The sequence below is a fragment of the Amia ocellicauda genome, chromosome 22 (assembly GCF_036373705.1).
Source record: "Amia ocellicauda isolate fAmiCal2 chromosome 22, fAmiCal2.hap1, whole genome shotgun sequence".
Classification (NCBI taxonomy): Eukaryota; Metazoa; Chordata; class Actinopteri; order Amiiformes; family Amiidae; genus Amia; species Amia ocellicauda.
The window spans coordinates 241,243-257,604 of NC_089871.1; the positions used below are offsets into that span (position 1 = coordinate 241,243).

General features: G+C 52.6%; 2 protein-coding genes across 4 annotated transcripts; one reads left to right on the plus strand and one right to left on the minus strand.

Annotated features, from left to right (window-relative positions):
• Window positions 1-1,490: 1,490 nt before the first annotated feature.
• Window positions 1,491-11,027, minus strand: tmem248 (transmembrane protein 248). Of its 2 annotated transcripts, none has more exons than XM_066695781.1 (7): window positions 10,788-11,027; window positions 8,238-8,414; window positions 7,405-7,690; window positions 6,837-6,987; window positions 6,344-6,527; window positions 5,498-5,641; window positions 1,491-5,388 (listed from the first exon to the last, which is right to left on the minus strand). In XM_066695781.1, the coding sequence occupies exons 1-7, from the start codon at window positions 10,788-10,790 to the stop codon at window positions 5,368-5,370; spliced, it is 966 nt and encodes a 321-aa protein (XP_066551878.1). In that variant the 5' UTR covers window positions 10,791-11,027; the 3' UTR covers window positions 1,491-5,367. The 2 variants fall into 2 exon arrangements, with proteins under 2 accessions (XP_066551878.1, XP_066551879.1); XM_066695782.1 differs by lacking the exon at window positions 10,788-11,027 and adding an exon at window positions 10,040-10,270.
• A 152-nt stretch (window positions 11,028-11,179) lies between these two features.
• On the plus strand, window positions 11,180-16,361 carry rad51d (RAD51 paralog D). 2 transcript variants are annotated; one of them, XM_066695780.1, is made up of 11 exons: window positions 11,180-11,382; window positions 11,595-11,723; window positions 12,225-12,286; window positions 12,476-12,594; window positions 12,809-12,890; window positions 13,063-13,197; window positions 13,645-13,740; window positions 14,063-14,153; window positions 14,435-14,505; window positions 14,603-14,767; window positions 15,769-15,928. In XM_066695780.1, the coding sequence occupies exons 2-11, from the start codon at window positions 11,642-11,644 to the stop codon at window positions 15,811-15,813; spliced, it is 948 nt and encodes a 315-aa protein (XP_066551877.1). In that variant the 5' UTR covers window positions 11,180-11,382; window positions 11,595-11,641; the 3' UTR covers window positions 15,814-15,928. The 2 variants fall into 2 exon arrangements, with proteins under 2 accessions (XP_066551877.1, XP_066551876.1); XM_066695779.1 differs by having other exon boundaries at window positions 14,435-14,767; window positions 15,769-16,361.
• The last annotated feature ends 1 nt before the right edge of the window (window position 16,362 follows it).

Consider the following 16,362-nt stretch of genomic DNA (forward strand, 5'->3'; position numbering starts at 1 on the left):
CGAGCGCTTGTGGAAGAGCCCGGCTAACTGAGCAGCAGCGAGGCCGTCTGACAGAAGCGCTGCACCGGGGACGGCAGGCCTCTCGCTCCTCAGGTAAACCGGTTCAGACAGCCCTGGACGGGTTATCGAGTGAAAATGGAATTAGCCACGCGCAGATGGCCACACCGCCCCCCACTTCCCTTTTTATTTTTAGACCCGACGACAAACAAAATTCAAAGTAGTCCGAGCAGCGGCGCCTTCAGTCACAGACTGCGGCAAGATCCCTCTTTAGTGCAAGATACTGATCGCCCCATGTGTCAGAGCATTGATCGAACTGAAGCACGAGGATCACACGAAACAAAACAGACAACAAATAAGTCAGCTCTCCCTGCACATCCCCCGTTTCAGCTCCCTGGTGCATCTCTCCATTAAGACACAACTCCAGCACACATTATACTGCTTGTTTTAATGTCACCACAAGCTCGTTTCAAACCACTAACAAGACAAGTCTGAGCGCTGGTCTGCAATAGTTTATTTAAATGCAAATGCCTTTTGGATGAAAGACATGGACGCACAGAAGCAACACAATTATAATTTCAATATGAAACCCAGGAGTTCCCCGAAGGTGTGAAATTGAAGTCACTCCACCTGGGTCGGGATACCTGCTCCCGTGTGATCATGCAGTCTGTTGTTGTGTGTAGCTGCACTAAAGTGTCGCACGTCACTGCGATTGCGTGTGGTTAGTTGACAAATTAACGCAGGCCAGTGCAGGTGAACAGGGACTGTCCTCGGGGCGTCTCTCTGACAGACGGGCGATACCAAGGTGCCGTGACTGATGCCCATAAAGGGCGACACCAGACTCGCAGCGCCGTCTCAGCGCTCGACTGGGCGCCTGCTCTGTTCCGCTGCGTCACGCCAGGGGAGGGAAGCCGATGCCATGCACACGCGGGTCTGTGCTGCCCGTGATGCCGGGCCCTGTGGACGCTGCGAGGGCCTGGGAGGCGTCCGAGACACCGGTGGAGACCAGAGGACATGAGCAAGACCTGTGCAAAAGTGAATGATGGGATCTGTCTCCCCATACAACACAATCTGTTGTGCAGCAATCTGCAATTATTAAATTACTGTAGCAATTATTAAACTGTGTGCCCCCTCCCTCGCCTCTGCCCTTTCTGGTTAATTAGTGTAAGACATGCACCCCCTCAACTCCTGTGGATGTTTGTGAGCTGTGTTAAAACAACCAATACAGCTTTTCATTGGGAAACATTTTCAGTTGATTAATTTGCAGTTTATTGGTGATTAAGCCCATTTCTAAGGCCGACGTCTAAAGCGTGTCTGGAAACACGGCCAGCAGACGAGCCCCACGGGATGAGCGGCTGTTCGCTCAAGCAGTCCCAACTGTTTGCCAGCAATCAACAATAATCAAACTGCGTCTCCGTGTGATCAGATCGGCAAGTCGAGCCGCGCAGGCCCCGTGCCAACGCGCTGCACTCTGAAATCTGAACCACTGCGCGTTTCTCTTTCCTTCTTTTATTCAGAAAAGCAGACGCACATTTTACAAACAGCACAGAAACTCAATCTGTGAGAGATTGTCATCACTGGAAACAGATCAGCTGTTATTCACATTTACAATCATGCAGCAAGACAGGCGAGTCAACAGCCAGGACCGAACCGAACCCCCCTCCCCTCCCCTCGTTTAACCACAGCTGGCGTCTTCACCCACGCGCCCGTCGACACCATCAACACGGCGCTACAGGAAGCAGACAGATGGTGTGCGGTGTGGTCTGTGTGACTGCAAACCGCTACTGAACACGTGTAACGGGGGAACAGGGCTGTTTCTGGGGACTGGCATGAAGGCTGGCACTCCCTCGCCCTGCTCTTGGGCTGTGTGTTTAAGATGCATCTTCATGTTGAAGACACTGGAGTGTGCAGACTGCAAAACACCCAACACACACACCTAAATCTCCACACAAAGCTGAGCAGTAGGGATTGAAGAACTAGAATCCACGTCTGTGTTTATCAGTTAATTACCAACACTGTGTGTGTAATTGTTTTACTTTTAAAAACTGCACGCTGGCATTTCTATAGAAAATGCTCTCAGGGGTGCAGCTGTGGACTCGTGGGACAATCAACACTGAATTTAAGAGATCTGTTTCCTACAGTAGTCCTAAAAGAGAATGCAAAGGAGCAAACGTAGCGGCAGAAAGTCTGCTCAATATCGCATTGGTTGCCCAAAAGACAAACCCGGGCCGACACAAACATCACGTTAGTTTGCTGTTGACAGGGGTGTCTATTAAGTGCCTCCAAAAGCAGAGGAGACAAAAAAGGTTTAAGTGCAAAAACAAAACCATGTATTCATTTTAAAAGACTGGCCAGATAATGCATTTTATTGATTTTCTGTTGAACCGAGTGATAGCTTGCAGTGATTCCTGCACAACTCGCAGCATGCAACCACCAGCAGACCCCCCCGAGGCGCGACTGCGGGCTCAAGCAGTGGCAGCGAAGCAACGTCAGTGCGTTTGAGCTCAGTGTCTCAGAGTCGACGGACAGAGAGACATGCACACAGAGGTGAAGTCTCTCAGCCCCTGCAGTCACAGGCCAGCGCACATCACATCTCCAAACCTCAGTTGTTTTCCCACTTTAATTTAATATATTCTCTGTCTTGGCGTTTACAGTCACACACAGGCGGCCGGTGAACAAAGCAGACGCTCTTCGGGTTGCTAACAGATGTTTTATTGAGGAAATCTTTCGGTCGTCAGGGCTCGGACCGTTGTCGATGCTTTCCAACGCAAGCGCTATTTACAAGCCAGGGCAGTTTGATGGACAAAGGCATCAAGGCGCAGGTGAGGGGCGCCAGCTCCGGCGCGCTGTTTTTGGCACTCTTAGTTTGCGGGGGAGTTACATGGACAGCGAGGCATCCGTTGCCACAACACATACACATTTAAACCCAAAGGAAACTTATTTCTCTACTGCAACAATATCAAGGTTAAATGTTACATCATCTCCGGTCTGTTTAAAAGCAAGCTGCTACAACTTCCATTTCACATTGTTCTGCACCACCTGGTTAAATCAGATCTGCAGACGGGGCTCGGAAAAGACACTGCCCCCCCACCGCGATGCAAGACTGGTTCTACACGAGGGCAGGGCTGTGCAGGGCCCTACACTCCCCAGCCCCTCGTACAGGTCGCTCAGATTGACCCGTATGTACGGTTCGCTACAGCGAGCTGCGTCTCCAACTCCCCCCCCGCGCTACAGAACGAGACCCTGCTCCATCGCTTTAAACCAGACACACAAAGACGGACTTGACACAGCTCAGATATGACCCGTGAGGTGAATCTGGGTGTGCGGTGCAGGCGTGGGATTCTCAAGGGGAACCGGCAGGCGATCCAGGGAGGACTGCGATAATAATCTTTCACACCCCTCCATTTCTTCGCTCGTGACTTCAACTCAAGGCTGGAAATTTCAATATTAGGCCTTGTTAAGGCAATCACCTTGGAAAACAAAAGATCTTGAATGAATAAACAGGTAAACGGTTTTGCTAAAAGACGACACGCTATTGTCTCAGAAGCGAGAGCCGCAGCGGAGACACGAGACGGCCCACGACCGGATCCTCGCGCCGCCGGACAGGGCTGCAGCGTCACATGTGTGGTTTGTACAGGCTGTGTTTATTGCGTCTGCAGTGCAGAGCTCTTTAAGGTCCGAACGTGACTTTTTACACCTGCCTTCGCACAACAGATCACAAGGCCTTGCAGGACAGCCAGAATCAAACCTGCAGATACGATTTCCCCGGATCAGAGAGGGAAGAACATCGACGGCAATGAAGAAAAGACGAAGCTACAAGCGTCTGGATTGAGGTTTGAGGACGTAGTGCCCCATCTAAGAGTGGAAGCCCATCTCCTTCGCAACACAGGTGCAGAGCTCTCATACGTCACAGGACCGTCATCGTGACGCAGGGCCTCATTAACGAGTATTTCATCAGCTGTAAGTCACTAAAATAAACGTACACCATACTTTCAATGACAAACACACTTGTGACTCTAATGGACACAACGGGCAGACGTTCTCCAGCCACCGAGCATCCGTCAGACTCGGCCATCGAGTTACATTCAATTGAGGATCTTTTTTGACATAAAAAGCAGGGGAAAAAGTGCAGACGAATAAAACAGATCAAACCCTTAACAAGCAGAACTGAACATGTTTATCCTTCAGGTACAGACAGCAGATCTCATCCGAGTCCAGCGCTACAGGAGCCACTGGCGTGTGCCGGCAGCGCTTCGAAGCAACACGAGATCTGTGTCAATGGAATAAAATAAGCAACCGGGTAACAACAGACGCCCCTTCTGGCCCGACAGCCACAGACACACGCCCCATGGGCAACGACTGGGTGCCGTCCTCTTGGCCCTTGTTTTTTATATATATATATATATATTTTTTTTTTTCCTAACTGCAAATCCTGGCCATGTTTCAAGTCTGCAGAAAAGGCATTTACAGAGTTGCATCAGCGGAGCCGCAGTTTGGGGCGACGTGTGGAAGCGCACGGCGGCGAATTCGACGCGGCAGTGTTTGTGGGGAGAAGGGCGGGGCTTTGATCTAAAAGCACGGGTTTCCTGGTTCGGCTCCCTCAGAGAGAGGGCCGCACACGCTGCCGGCTCAGCACTGCAACCCTTCACCCCTCCCGTCTGTTAGCAGTCCGGGTCAATCAGAACCAGCAGGGGAGCTCGGGCCGCCCCTGTAGCTCGAGAGAAGTCCTCGGCCAGAAGTGAAGGCCAGCAGGCCGCAGTGAAACACTGGTCTCGATGGGGAGACCTAGCCTGATAACCGAGAGTGCTGTTCCAGTTTCACACATATAGCACCTTCAAGCAGAAAGGAAAGAGGAAAAAACTAGAAAAATTAAGAACATGGGCTGAAAAAAGAAGAAATCTGATTGCATAAAAGAAGACTTGAATAGACGAGTCTTTCTGTTTGAAACCCCAGGAAGGACAAGCGTACAAGATCTAAAGTGACCGCAGCGGGGGTCTGGGCGGTGCCGGTTCGAGACAGACGGAGAGCGGGGGGGCGGGCGGCGCTCGGGACGACATGCAGACCTCTCCTCAGGCGGCGGGGCGTCTGCCTCGGTCCTCGGGTCTTTGAAAACCAACGGAGCGGAACCGTGAGCAGGACTGGCGTGTCCTCGGCCGTCCTGCACTCAGTCCCACACATATGTACACAGTAGATACAGGCACTTAAAACGTCTTTGGTTGGAGTGAACCAACGTTGCAGAGAAATGCATTCACAGAGCTTTGCACCCTTTTCTGGGTTCAGTAGGCAACTAGTAAAATCAGTTTACATTTTTTTAGTGTTTTTCTTGTCTTTTAAAATGTTTTAAGGTTTGTTTTCATCTCCTCGACATCCTTATCCTTCTGACAGAGCCACCTGAGAGAGAGAGAGAGAAAGAGAGAGAGAATTACTCCACAGACCGGCTACACAATTCAATACACCTCTACAGGACCGACTGGGATTGAGCACAGCATCGAGCGCTCACCTTCTCGGGGCAGAAGTCCTGGTTGCTCTGCCGTACCTTCCCCGGCCGGCCCTTGATGACCGCATAGCAGAACATGGTGATCACCATCACGAACAGGAAGTAGCTGGTGTGCATCAGGTGCAGGTTGATCAGCGAACGATCGTCCTGTCGACACAGAGCAGCGATGAGTGGATATCGAGGTCAAAAACGATTCAACACCACAAACTCCATTCACTGACGCCACAGCCAGGCGCTCGGATACCGTTCAGCAGGACCCGTCTATTTACACAACCCAACCGGAAGTCTGAAACTGACCCGCGCTCCACTAGAGAACCGGCTCTCAGACCTCTCTGCTGAGGAAACGGCTACTTTTGTTTGTCTAAAGCTGTATTTATACAAAACAGGCTTATTATTATGAATACCAAGCTGAAATAACCTGAAGCTATGCTGGAACAGTGACATCTTGTGGCGACTCCACTTCCTTGCTCAAAATAAGTGAATAATCTACCTTTCACTGAACATCCCCCAGTAAATAAATATTCAACAGAACTGTGTGTAAATAACTCCTTCATGCTGTTTTTAAAGGGATACAGACGGGTCTTTCAGTCGTGGGAGGAGTTCCTGCCAAAAGTACCAACGGCTCTAATGATGATTCAAATACAAAATCTCATCAAAGCGTCGGAGCCAAAAAAATATCATAACAGCACTGGACACTGAACTGAACTGCAGAAGCCTACAACGATAAAGAAGATGAACAGAACAGGAAATAAGTGCCCAACATATAGCGTCCTGTTGAACAGACTCTGAGGGGTCGAACTGCGCTGACTGAAGCCAGTATGTTCACTGGGCGGGTGGGGGGGCACTCACATCGGGGACGATGACGGTGAGCTTGGGGTTGAGCGCGTGGTACACCTTCCCGATGGCCCCCTTGTAGCACCAGAAGGGGTTGTACTCCTGCGTGTACTTGGTGGCGGCGTCCCGGGCCGTGGTGAAGATCTTGTACCAAGCTGTGGCGTTGGTGTAGGTCTCGGGGACGCAGTGGGGGGGCTGGCTGTGAAGCGAGAAGTGGGATAGTGAGGGTGGGCCATGCGTGCGAGTGACCCCATCCCCGCGCCCGCCCCCGCCCCCGCCCCCAACGAAACTGGGGACGCGAGCCGGCGCCGGCGCCGGCAGGTCGGCAGGGAGAGACCGGCCTCTGAAATCATCGATGCAGGAGTGGAGATGGTAATGGAGCTGCTGTGAGGAAGGCATTTTGAGCGTTTTTAATTGGATATACTAGAACAACTCTAGCCTTGGCTATAAACAGGGCGGAAAGGAAGAAGCTCAGTGACGGGGAAGGAAGGAAGGGGTGGACACTCACACTGTGACGGGGAAGACGCTGCTGGCGGCCGTGATGGTCATGCAGGTGATGAACACCACCTGTTCGCAGTGGCCGTGCAGCACGCACTCGTCCGAATTCCAGGAGGCCGGCAGCGTGAAGGTGATGTTCATCTCCTCGTGGGCTTCCCGGCCTGCACAGACAGAAAGACACACGGCGGTTATAGACGGGGATGAAAAACATCGGCTGGCGCCGTCCCAAGCCCCCCAGCCAGCCACGGCTTCTCACACGACCGCTCCCGGAGGCGTGTGGCCCGTACGTCACGACACCGTGCTCGGAGACCGGAGGACTCCCGGCACAGGCGGCCCCGAGGGACAGCAGAGCAGCGCGGCGCTCCTGTGCGTAAACAGCACCCAGGTAACGCATCCGTAGGGCGCTCCGGAGGCTCTGACATCGCAACGGGAGACCATCTGCCTCGACGGGAGCGCGTCGAACGACCTCGTCCATAGCTGCTGTCCCTCGCCGGCCGTTTCCCCCAGCCCAGAGTGAGATGACAGCAGCACAACTACAGCGATGACTACAGCCCCACCGAATCAAAGCAGTGCGTTACCTGAGAGGCCCACCTGCTGGCCCAGCACCGTGGCGTACAGGTGGGTGATGTTGCGCGAGTAGCCGCCGAAGGGCCGCAGCGGGTCCAGTGTCAGAGTGATGGGCACAGAGATGTTGATGGGGCCCGGGTCCTCGAGCAGCGGCGGCGCCTGCGTGCTGAGCCGAGCCTGGCCGCTGGTCACCGTGCTCTCGGGCGTGGTGGACTCGTTCAGGCCATGCTTCAGGGTCTCGTTCTCCGAGATGCACAGGTCGAGCTCGTTGAAGCGCAGGAGGAATGTGTTCCAGTCCTGTGGGGGGAGAAGGGCCGTCAGACAGGGATGACGAGACAAGGCTGAGAACCTGGGGCTACAAGAAACACGTCTGTGAAGCTCCCACGCCCGCCCCCGGGGTCTGTTCTGTCGGTCGATTTGTTTAATTTGGGCTTCGTTTTGTTTGAGCTGCTCCAGAACGTGTCTAACACGAGTGGAAGGAAACCTTATTTTTCTCCTGTCATTTGTTTTATTAAAATATGAACAGCACGGGATAATCCATCTTTAGTTTAATTTACAAGTTCTGACCAACAACACCTAGGAGACAACAAGGCTTTAAAGGAGAAAGACAGTAAAATAATTGCTTAATCCCCAAATTAAACAATGAGGATTACAGAGACAGCAGCCGGTTCGGCAGGGTTAGTTCCCGTAACAGCAGAAAAAGAGGAATATTTACAAAACTTCCTGTTACACTTCGGATGTGAAAGTGTTAGGAATTGCGATCATATTTCTGTAGCTCAAAACAGGACTACTTTCAAAACAAAAGACAATAGGTCTCCGTTTAAATACGGCACGCCTCTCCTACCTCAGTCATCTCAGGGGACTTGATCTCCTTGATCTTGAAGAAGTAGCCGATGGTGAGGAAGGCGATGGCCACCGCACTCACGCTGACCATGAAGATGACCAGAGGGGGACGGCTGCTGATGTAGGTCTTCAGATTCTCCAGCGGGTTGATGCTCAGCATGGCTCCGGTCAGGTACACCTGCCGACACAGAGTGAAGCCCTTCACACACATTGGACCAATGGACACACCGGACACACCGCGCAAAGTCAAAGTTAAGATCGATTGTAATTGGAAGGCCGTCGCTATCCACGGGCCTCCATAGCATCTCAAACACTGTGGCGCCGACTGCAGGACCAAGCCTGAGGCACTAGTGGCTGAGACGTCTCACATCGCAACGGACTGCCAACCTGCAGGGAACGTGCAACTGGGCCCAGGCAGGAGTCAAAGTGCGAGCCAGAGAGGAGACGGAAGCAGCCGTACCTGCCCCTTTCTCAAACTGCCGACAGCCACGTTGGATAAACTGCAGCCTGCAGGACACACCCCTACTCGAACGCAAACTGATGTCTTCAACTGTACTGGACCAGTAACAAAGTAAAGATAAATAAAGAATAATAACCACGCATTAGAGACATGTCTGAAGCAGAAGCAGCAGACGCGTGGGGACGCATCGTGCTGTGCCTCTCAGAGGCTCACAGTCCACCAGATAAAAGCACAACATACTTCTGGAGAGAAACCAAACTCAGCCGAAGCTTGAGCGCACCGGCACGGCAGCGAACAATGAAGATGAAGGAGCTTTCAAAGCAATCATTTTAATTCAACAGCTTCCCAAATAGTCCAGCCATGACCAGACGTCTGGGGAGTTCAGCTTAAGCAAGGTTGGCCATAGAGGTACAGTTCAGATGTGTACTGTATATAGACTGTATATAGGCTAGAGCAGTGCAGTGCAGTGTGGCATGTGTAACGCAACTCTGCCTTCTTGAAGAAAACCTCCCTCAGCAGCTGAAGAACACGTCCACATTATACAGTTGGCAGGTCAATAAGCTTAAAGCCTCAGTGCAGGAGAGGAGCGTGCCGCACGCCGGAAATGAAGAGACTATCCACACTAACAGAGGAAATGAAAAAGCACTCCGTTGCATAGTTTACAAATCAAAGCAAACCAGGTAGGACACAAAAACAGACTTTGCTACGGGGAAAACTGCATTTAAAAAACACAAAAGCATCCGAAGAGAATCCCTGAAGCATTATGCTGCGAACAGAGCTGTTTATCTATCTGGGCTCGGCGCACAGTGGCTGCCTTGTATGGTTTGCCATGTGGTCAGCATATTTGCACGCCAAAGCCAAAAAATGCAGTTTTGAAAAGGTGTTGCGGCTGTAAACTTCCCTGCGCACTTGTTGATCATGAGTCAGTAAGAATGTCCACGTGTCCTTCACCAGGTTACTTTAATTCACCGCAAGCAACTCTTCCCAAACACCTTTACATACGCACACAGTAATCACGAGCTGTAGTGAGCGTCCCATTTTTAATAGAGCATAGTGTGGTGCTGGGGGGGGGGCAGTGACTAGTATATAAACAGTGTTTATAGAGTCAATCAGAAACAGAGGTCAGGAGGTCCTCCGCTGTCACACCTTCCCCTGCTGCTCTGCCAACAGAGTCAGACAACATGGTAAAGTCCAGAAGCTCTCCCTCCCCCCCCGCCACACTCTCACAGACACACACACACACACACACACACACACACAGACACTTACACACACTTACACACACACTCAGACACTTACACACACACACAAACACACACACAGACACTTACACACACACTCACTCGTGAATTCCACTTGATCGCAGGCTTTTCTCCATTATTGCCTCAGTTCACATTCATCCAGTTTTAGGGAGCTCATCTCTGCCCCCCACACCGCTCCCTGGCCAGGACAGGCTGCTGTGGAGGGTCAACAACAGGCCACTGAGCACCAGCACAGATGACAGCTTTGTTCTTTACGTTACACACACGACTGATCACTTGAGACTGGACTCCCACAGAAAGCCTGTCCGCATGGCAATGCTGCACAAACACCGACACAACCAGAGGACAAGTCAACTTCCTGCGTATGCACACCTTTCCACAAAAACACTACGCAGCGTGAACCATCTACGACAATGCAGTCATATACCTGACACAGCACTCAAGATAAGAGTAAAAACAGTTTATACATTAACTCGTGTCTGGGGGGGCGACTGTGACAAGGAGCACATTTACAGCGCTGTAATAAACCACAGGAGACGGTGTGTGTGACAGCAGGGCCACACGTACTATTTATTTATCATGACACCAGCACATCCCGCCGGACCTGGTGACGTCACAGGGCCGCTGGACACCGAGCAGCACCGCTCGGCCACCGTACCTGGCCGCGGAAAGTTCGCCAGAGCGTATAATTATGATATTACCCAATATGTGTGTGTATATCTGGCTCATACATGCCTACAGATATACAGATATATATGCACACAAACACGCATATATACATACGCGTACACACACTCACATCTATACACAAATAAACGCAGCTCCTCACCATTTTCTCTGTTCGCGGCGGTGGGTCGCTCTATATCCGGCTTCTCCACAGAGTCACGGCCGGCTCTCATGCGGGGCAGTCGGGGCTCACAGCGCTGGCGCGGCCGCTCGCTTCCTCTCCCATTATCCGCCCGTCCTGGCCGGCCTCGCTCTCCGGTCTGCTCGCCTGTGTCGCCCGGGTGTGTGAGTGTCTCTGTCCCGCCCGCCTGTGCGTCCGTCCGCTCGCCTGCCTCGCCACTGTTTACTGCTCTTGGCGCTCCAGCCGCACTGCGCAGCCGTCCCCGGCTCTGGGTGCTATTCGCCAAGCTCTCTGCGCCGCACACGCTGCTCAGCGGCTCGGAAACAGTCGGGCTCTACGCTGCGCTTACGCTGTTTGCGTACAGACACCCGTCCCTCTTGTTTACGCAATGTTCCTTCCGGGAATGACGTCGCATTCTCACTTTGCGAGCGAGGCTGGATGCCGGGAAGGCGGAAGGAACGGCGCCACGTTTGAAAACAATTGCACTCTGCGTATTTATAGCAGATTGACATTAAAACCTGTCCTGCAGAGTTCTTTGTCCTTCTGAGCAGGAACAGCAGACCCGTGCATTGCTGAGGTAAGAGTGTGTTTCATTGAGCGCAGTACAGAGCAGTTTCTCAGCAGGATCAGATCCCCTGCCAAACCACATTAAAACGACAACATACATGACTGACTTCAGTGTTTGCACACCACTGGCACATGCAGAACCACGGTGCACGGGTGTCATATTTCGTTGTCAGTTGCAGAATGTCATATTAAAAACCCACTCGATGAATATGTGATGTCCAGGTGGAAACTGCGTGTGCTGTGACCAGGCAGGGCTGTCAGGACGGGCCATGGTGCTCCTGAAGGAGGGGGGGTGTCCCGGCCTGACGGCGGACCTGGTGGCGTCTCTGAGGACGCAGGGGATCCGGACAGGTACACAGCACGCACATTGCATTGCAGCAGCAAATCATCACAGCACTCTTCGCCACTGACACAGAAGAAACCCAGACTTGGAGGCAGACAGCCAGGTCATCTTGCACACTGGTGTGTCTGTACAGCTCACTGTCGCTGGCTGTCATCATACAACTGACTGTAGTCTCCTAATGCAGCTTCTGCTGAACATCACACTTCATTTGGACATTTTAAAATTATGGCCGGGCATTTAATGAGCAGCGCCTGATGTCATTCTTATTTAATGACCTTATTTTCTCCTGGGGTGGAGACCAAGGTTATGGTTCTAAGGAGGGGAGTGACAGCTGGTCGTGTTTGTTTTGTGTACCACAGTGTTATTAAAATAGAAATACAAACGTGGAAAGGAGTGGCAAAGCAAATTCAAGCATACAATATTCTTTTGACTTGTGCCTTTATTTTTTATTTTTTTATTAAAAGCATTACAAGGGACTTAGACTAAATTACTTATGCATCTGATTTCAGTGGAGGATCTGGTCTCCTCGGATGTAGAAGAACTTGTGCAGAAGTGTTCTGTGTCCTACAAGGTGAGTGACACTCGTCAGTTAAACACAATGTCCTAACAAGGATCCCAGCATCCTGCCCAGTGTTAATCCCCCTGCCTCTCATCACGCCTGGGAAAAGTGACTTCCCACGGGAAACGATCCCTACGCGTACCGTGAGAATCCCATGCTTGGCCCTTGTCCTGAGCATCCCTGTGCCGTGCTCTGTTCCAGGCCCTGGTCGCGGTGCGGCGCGTGCTCCTGGCGCAGCACACCGCCTTCCCCCTGTCGGGAGCCCATCTGTACGAGGAGCTGCTCAGCTCGACGGCCATACTGTCCACAGGCTGTGCCAGGTGAGGCTTCCTCGAGCAGTGAACGCTCCTGTCTTCATGTTGTCTTTTGCAGTTGTGTTGTATTATTCCTTCTGTCTGTTTGAATAGCCATGTGCTGCTCAGTGCTGCCCTGCCGTCTCCGAGTGTTGATGGAGGGGTGTGTGTGTGTGTGTGTGTGTGTGTGTGTCTGTTTGTGTCTCTGTGTGTGTATGTGTGCGTGCGCCTCTACCCTCAGCCTGGACAAGCTGCTGGACACGGGGCTGTACACGGGGGAGGTGACAGAGCTGGCAGGAGGACCAGGGAGTGGCAAGACCCAGGTAAAGAATGAGGGATGTCTTGACTTTCATTTTATTTATTTATTTTACTTAAGTTTACTTTCTGCATGAAACACAACGGGTATTCTCTCTCAATGGATTTACCAGATAATAATTAACAATCAAGTGAATAAATTATGCATCGGATGCAGTGCCAGTCCGTCCTCTCTCTCAGGTGTGCCTGGGCGTGGCAGCGAGCATCTCCTGTGACCTGAAACAGAGTGTCGTCTACATCGACACGACGGGGGGGTTGTCGGCCAGCCGCCTGCTGCAGATGGTTCAGTCCAAGACTCGCAGTGCGGAGGAGCAGGTGGGGTCTGCCGCCCAACTCCCAAACTCCCGACACCAACACATGTATCTTATTATTAATTCTGAGCAGTTTATCCTTACCTCGTAGGAGAGGTTCAGGCCGCCACACATCGGCACTTTGTGGTGCGAAAGGACGGTTTTTAGATCTGAAAAATGGTCCTCCTCCTAAACTGGCTGCTCTTCTAATGAGCTTCTCACGGGTTCTGCTAGTCTGATGATCATTAGTCTCGTTTGCCACACAGAGGATGTTGCTCAACAATTAGGTGAGGGGAGGGAGGGTGTTATTCATTCTCTCCTCAAATTGTTTAGTCAGGAGAAATTAGTGTGTGTGGGATCTGACCTTGTTATGTGTTGGGTTTCTGGCAGCAGATTCACAGTGGCGGTGGAGCGTCTGATGAACACTGAAGCTTCTGTCCTCTCTCTCTCTCTCTCTCTCTCTCTCTCGTAGATGCAGGCTCTTCAGAGGGTGCTGGTGACACGCGTGTTCAATGTGTTCTCCCTGCTGGAGACGCTGCACGGCCTGCGCTGCACTGGGGGGCAACAGGTCAGGCTCCCCTCCGCTCACTCACAAAATGCAGAATCACACATTAGGCTCTCGCACCTCGTCTGTAAGGTGTGGAAAAAGCCGGTTAGGAAAGAAAAGGCACGTTCTAATGACCGATATTTGCCAGAGGACTGCTGCGTCTCCCCTACAGGCCAGACTGGCATCGGACACAGTGCCGTGTCAGTGCATGGCAGTGTTAGGAGCCGTGACACAACAGGAAGGGGTACCGATAGGCTTAGCTGTAATCACAATGACCTTGGGTGGAGCTCTTCCCGGCGGAGAGCACTTCCGCAGTGTGAGAACGGGTGTCGTCTCTCTGCAGGCGCTGGAGGGCAGCCGTGCCGTGAGAGCCGTGGTCCTGGACTCCGCGACTGCCGTCCTCTCGCACATCCTGGGAGGCAAGCAGACCGAGGGTAGGGAGACGCGCCCTTCTGCTCCTTCTTCCTGTCGTCTCTAAGACATCTCCTCTTGGTCGCGATCTTGGTCACATTAGGATGGCGTGGTTTGTTAGGTTATGTTCAGACTCGACTAATGAGTGTGTGTCCTCCTTGAGTAATGAGGACTCAAGACTGTTTACTCAGAACTACGCCCGGCCGGTTTGCCGAGGTTTGTGCGTGCAGGTTGGGTTTCCAAATGTCCAAGGAGACTCTTCCCAGTGTGCCAGTGACCGTAAGCATGTCCGTCTGTGCCGCAGGGATGTCCCTGATGATGCAGGTGGCCGGGGAGCTGAGGACCATCGCCAAAGACCTGGGCGTGGCCGTTCTGGTGAGTGCGGCTCAGTCACAACGCCAGGGACAGGATCGCGGCCTCGACACAGCCCAGCCGCGCTGCGACACGTGTTCATTCGCCATTCTCTCCTCAGGTGACCAACCATGCCACGCAGGACGGCGGTGGGGGGGTGCGGGCGGGGCTGGGGCGGTCCTGGAGCCACGTCCCTCGGACCCGTGTCCTCCTGCAGCGCACGGAGAGGCCCGGTGCCCGGCCCAGCGGACGGCGCTCCGCCACGCTGGTCAAGTCCTCCCGGCAGGTGCGGTTCGGGCGGGAGTGGGAGTCTGGGTGGGGTTTCAGTGAGGCTGCTATAAAACACCCAGACACCCAGTGGATGAGAGACTCAGCAGGTTTACACTGTCGCACAACCACAGTGTCGTTTTAGTTATTTTACTACTTAAGTGTGTAACTATAGGCTCCCCCAGTCTTAGTAAGAGCCAGTTATCTTGAAAAAGGACGTGTGCAATCGAGTAATTCTGTACAGCAGCACCTTGGCGTCTGACTCACAGCACCGAGACTGAAGGACTGGCGGGATCAAGTGATTAAATCATGAAATTAATCTCTGGCGAAGTGTGCAGTCAGTGAAACGACACGCTGGCAGATCAGACCCCTGGCGCCGAATTACAAGGCAGACTGGCTTCTCGACCTCAGGTCTGCTCTGGCATCTTTACCCGAGAGTTTTTGAACTGAAAGCCATACTTTAGAGTGAAAGACTTCAGCGGGACATCATTACCCCCACAGGCCGATCTGCTCTCGGCGACTAAGCGTCTGTAATTTCAGCTCCGGGGTGAGTGTGCTCTGACTCCGGGCCCTGGAGTCCGGCCAGCGCTCACCTGCTGCCTGAGCACAAAGCGCTTCTCATCCACAAAGTGACCTTGAGCTCAAAGCCAAAGATATCCGGCAGAGAGGAGCGCCAGGCTCGCGCTGGTACGGCATGGTTTTGAAACTAAACTACAGATACCTGTCCCTCGTCGGCGCCTCGTCAGAGACGCAGTTGATGGAGCATGACAAGTATCTCGAGTGTCGTGTATACCCCACACTGGCTGGTTTTAACTGATGTCAGGGAGTAATCATGTCACAGGCACGTGGTTAGAGCAGACTAATTTATCAGAGTGCCCGACATGCTGCATAAATAAATATAAAATGGTGTCAGTGCGTCCCAGTTACACCCTTCACCCGAAGCCGAGTCCTTCAACTCCCACCCCCCGAGACGAACCCGCTTCGCCGCATCCCTGACGTTTCCCTCTCGTTTCTTTGCAGCCGACCCAGCTCAGGCAGGAGCTGGACCTGAGTGCCTGGACCTAGCCCCCAGGGGAGGCCGTGGAGCGGGACGGCTGACTGGGCCCGGGACCAGCCCTAAGGAGGACCAGAGGGGAACTGACAGAGCTTCTCCCCCTTCGTTGTCACTCCGACGAAACGGAAGATGTGAAGAGATAACTGTGTAATGCGGATATTTATTGACTTCTATACTCCCACTCAGAGAGTCGTTTGCTCACTGCCGATCCTGCCTGTGAGGGTCAGGGAGGGGCGTCTGCAGAGAGCCAGGACCACAGGCTTTATTTTGTGTGTGTGTGTGTAGTGAACAGCACCATTTTTTTTTTTAATATAAATTGGCCTCAACTTGCAGCAGATCAGGATCGTCCAGAAATCAGTTTAGCCGCTGGGGAAGAACTTGCTGCTGTGCCGTGACTCGTTCACGGTGGGGAGGGCAGCGGGCGCCGTGGGCCGGGATTCTGCCAGTGGCGGCTGTAACTGGAGCCTCCGCTTTATTGCCAGCGGAGAAGCAGCGAGCCTGGCTCCACCGCCCCTCCGCTTGTGTGTATAAAGACAGTGAATTAAAATGAATGACCAGGG

Coding starts and splice junctions, on each gene's coding strand:
- tmem248 (XM_066695781.1), bottom strand. Junction 6,528..6,836: donor AGCGTCTTCCCCGTCACAGT/GTGAGTGTCCAC, acceptor CTCGCTTCACAG/CCAGCCCCCCCACTGCGTCC. Junction 5,642..6,343: donor TCACCGTCATCGTCCCCGAT/GTGAGTGCCCCC, acceptor CTGTGTCGACAG/GACGATCGTTCGCTGATCAA.
- rad51d (XM_066695779.1), top strand. CDS start 11,642: ATGGTGCTCCTGAAGGAGGGGGGGTGTCCCGGCCTGACGGCGGACCTG. Junction 12,595..12,808: donor CTGTCCACAGGCTGTGCCAG/GTGAGGCTTCCT, acceptor CTCTACCCTCAG/CCTGGACAAGCTGCTGGACA. Junction 13,741..14,062: donor GCTGCACTGGGGGGCAACAG/GTCAGGCTCCCC, acceptor GTCTCTCTGCAG/GCGCTGGAGGGCAGCCGTGC.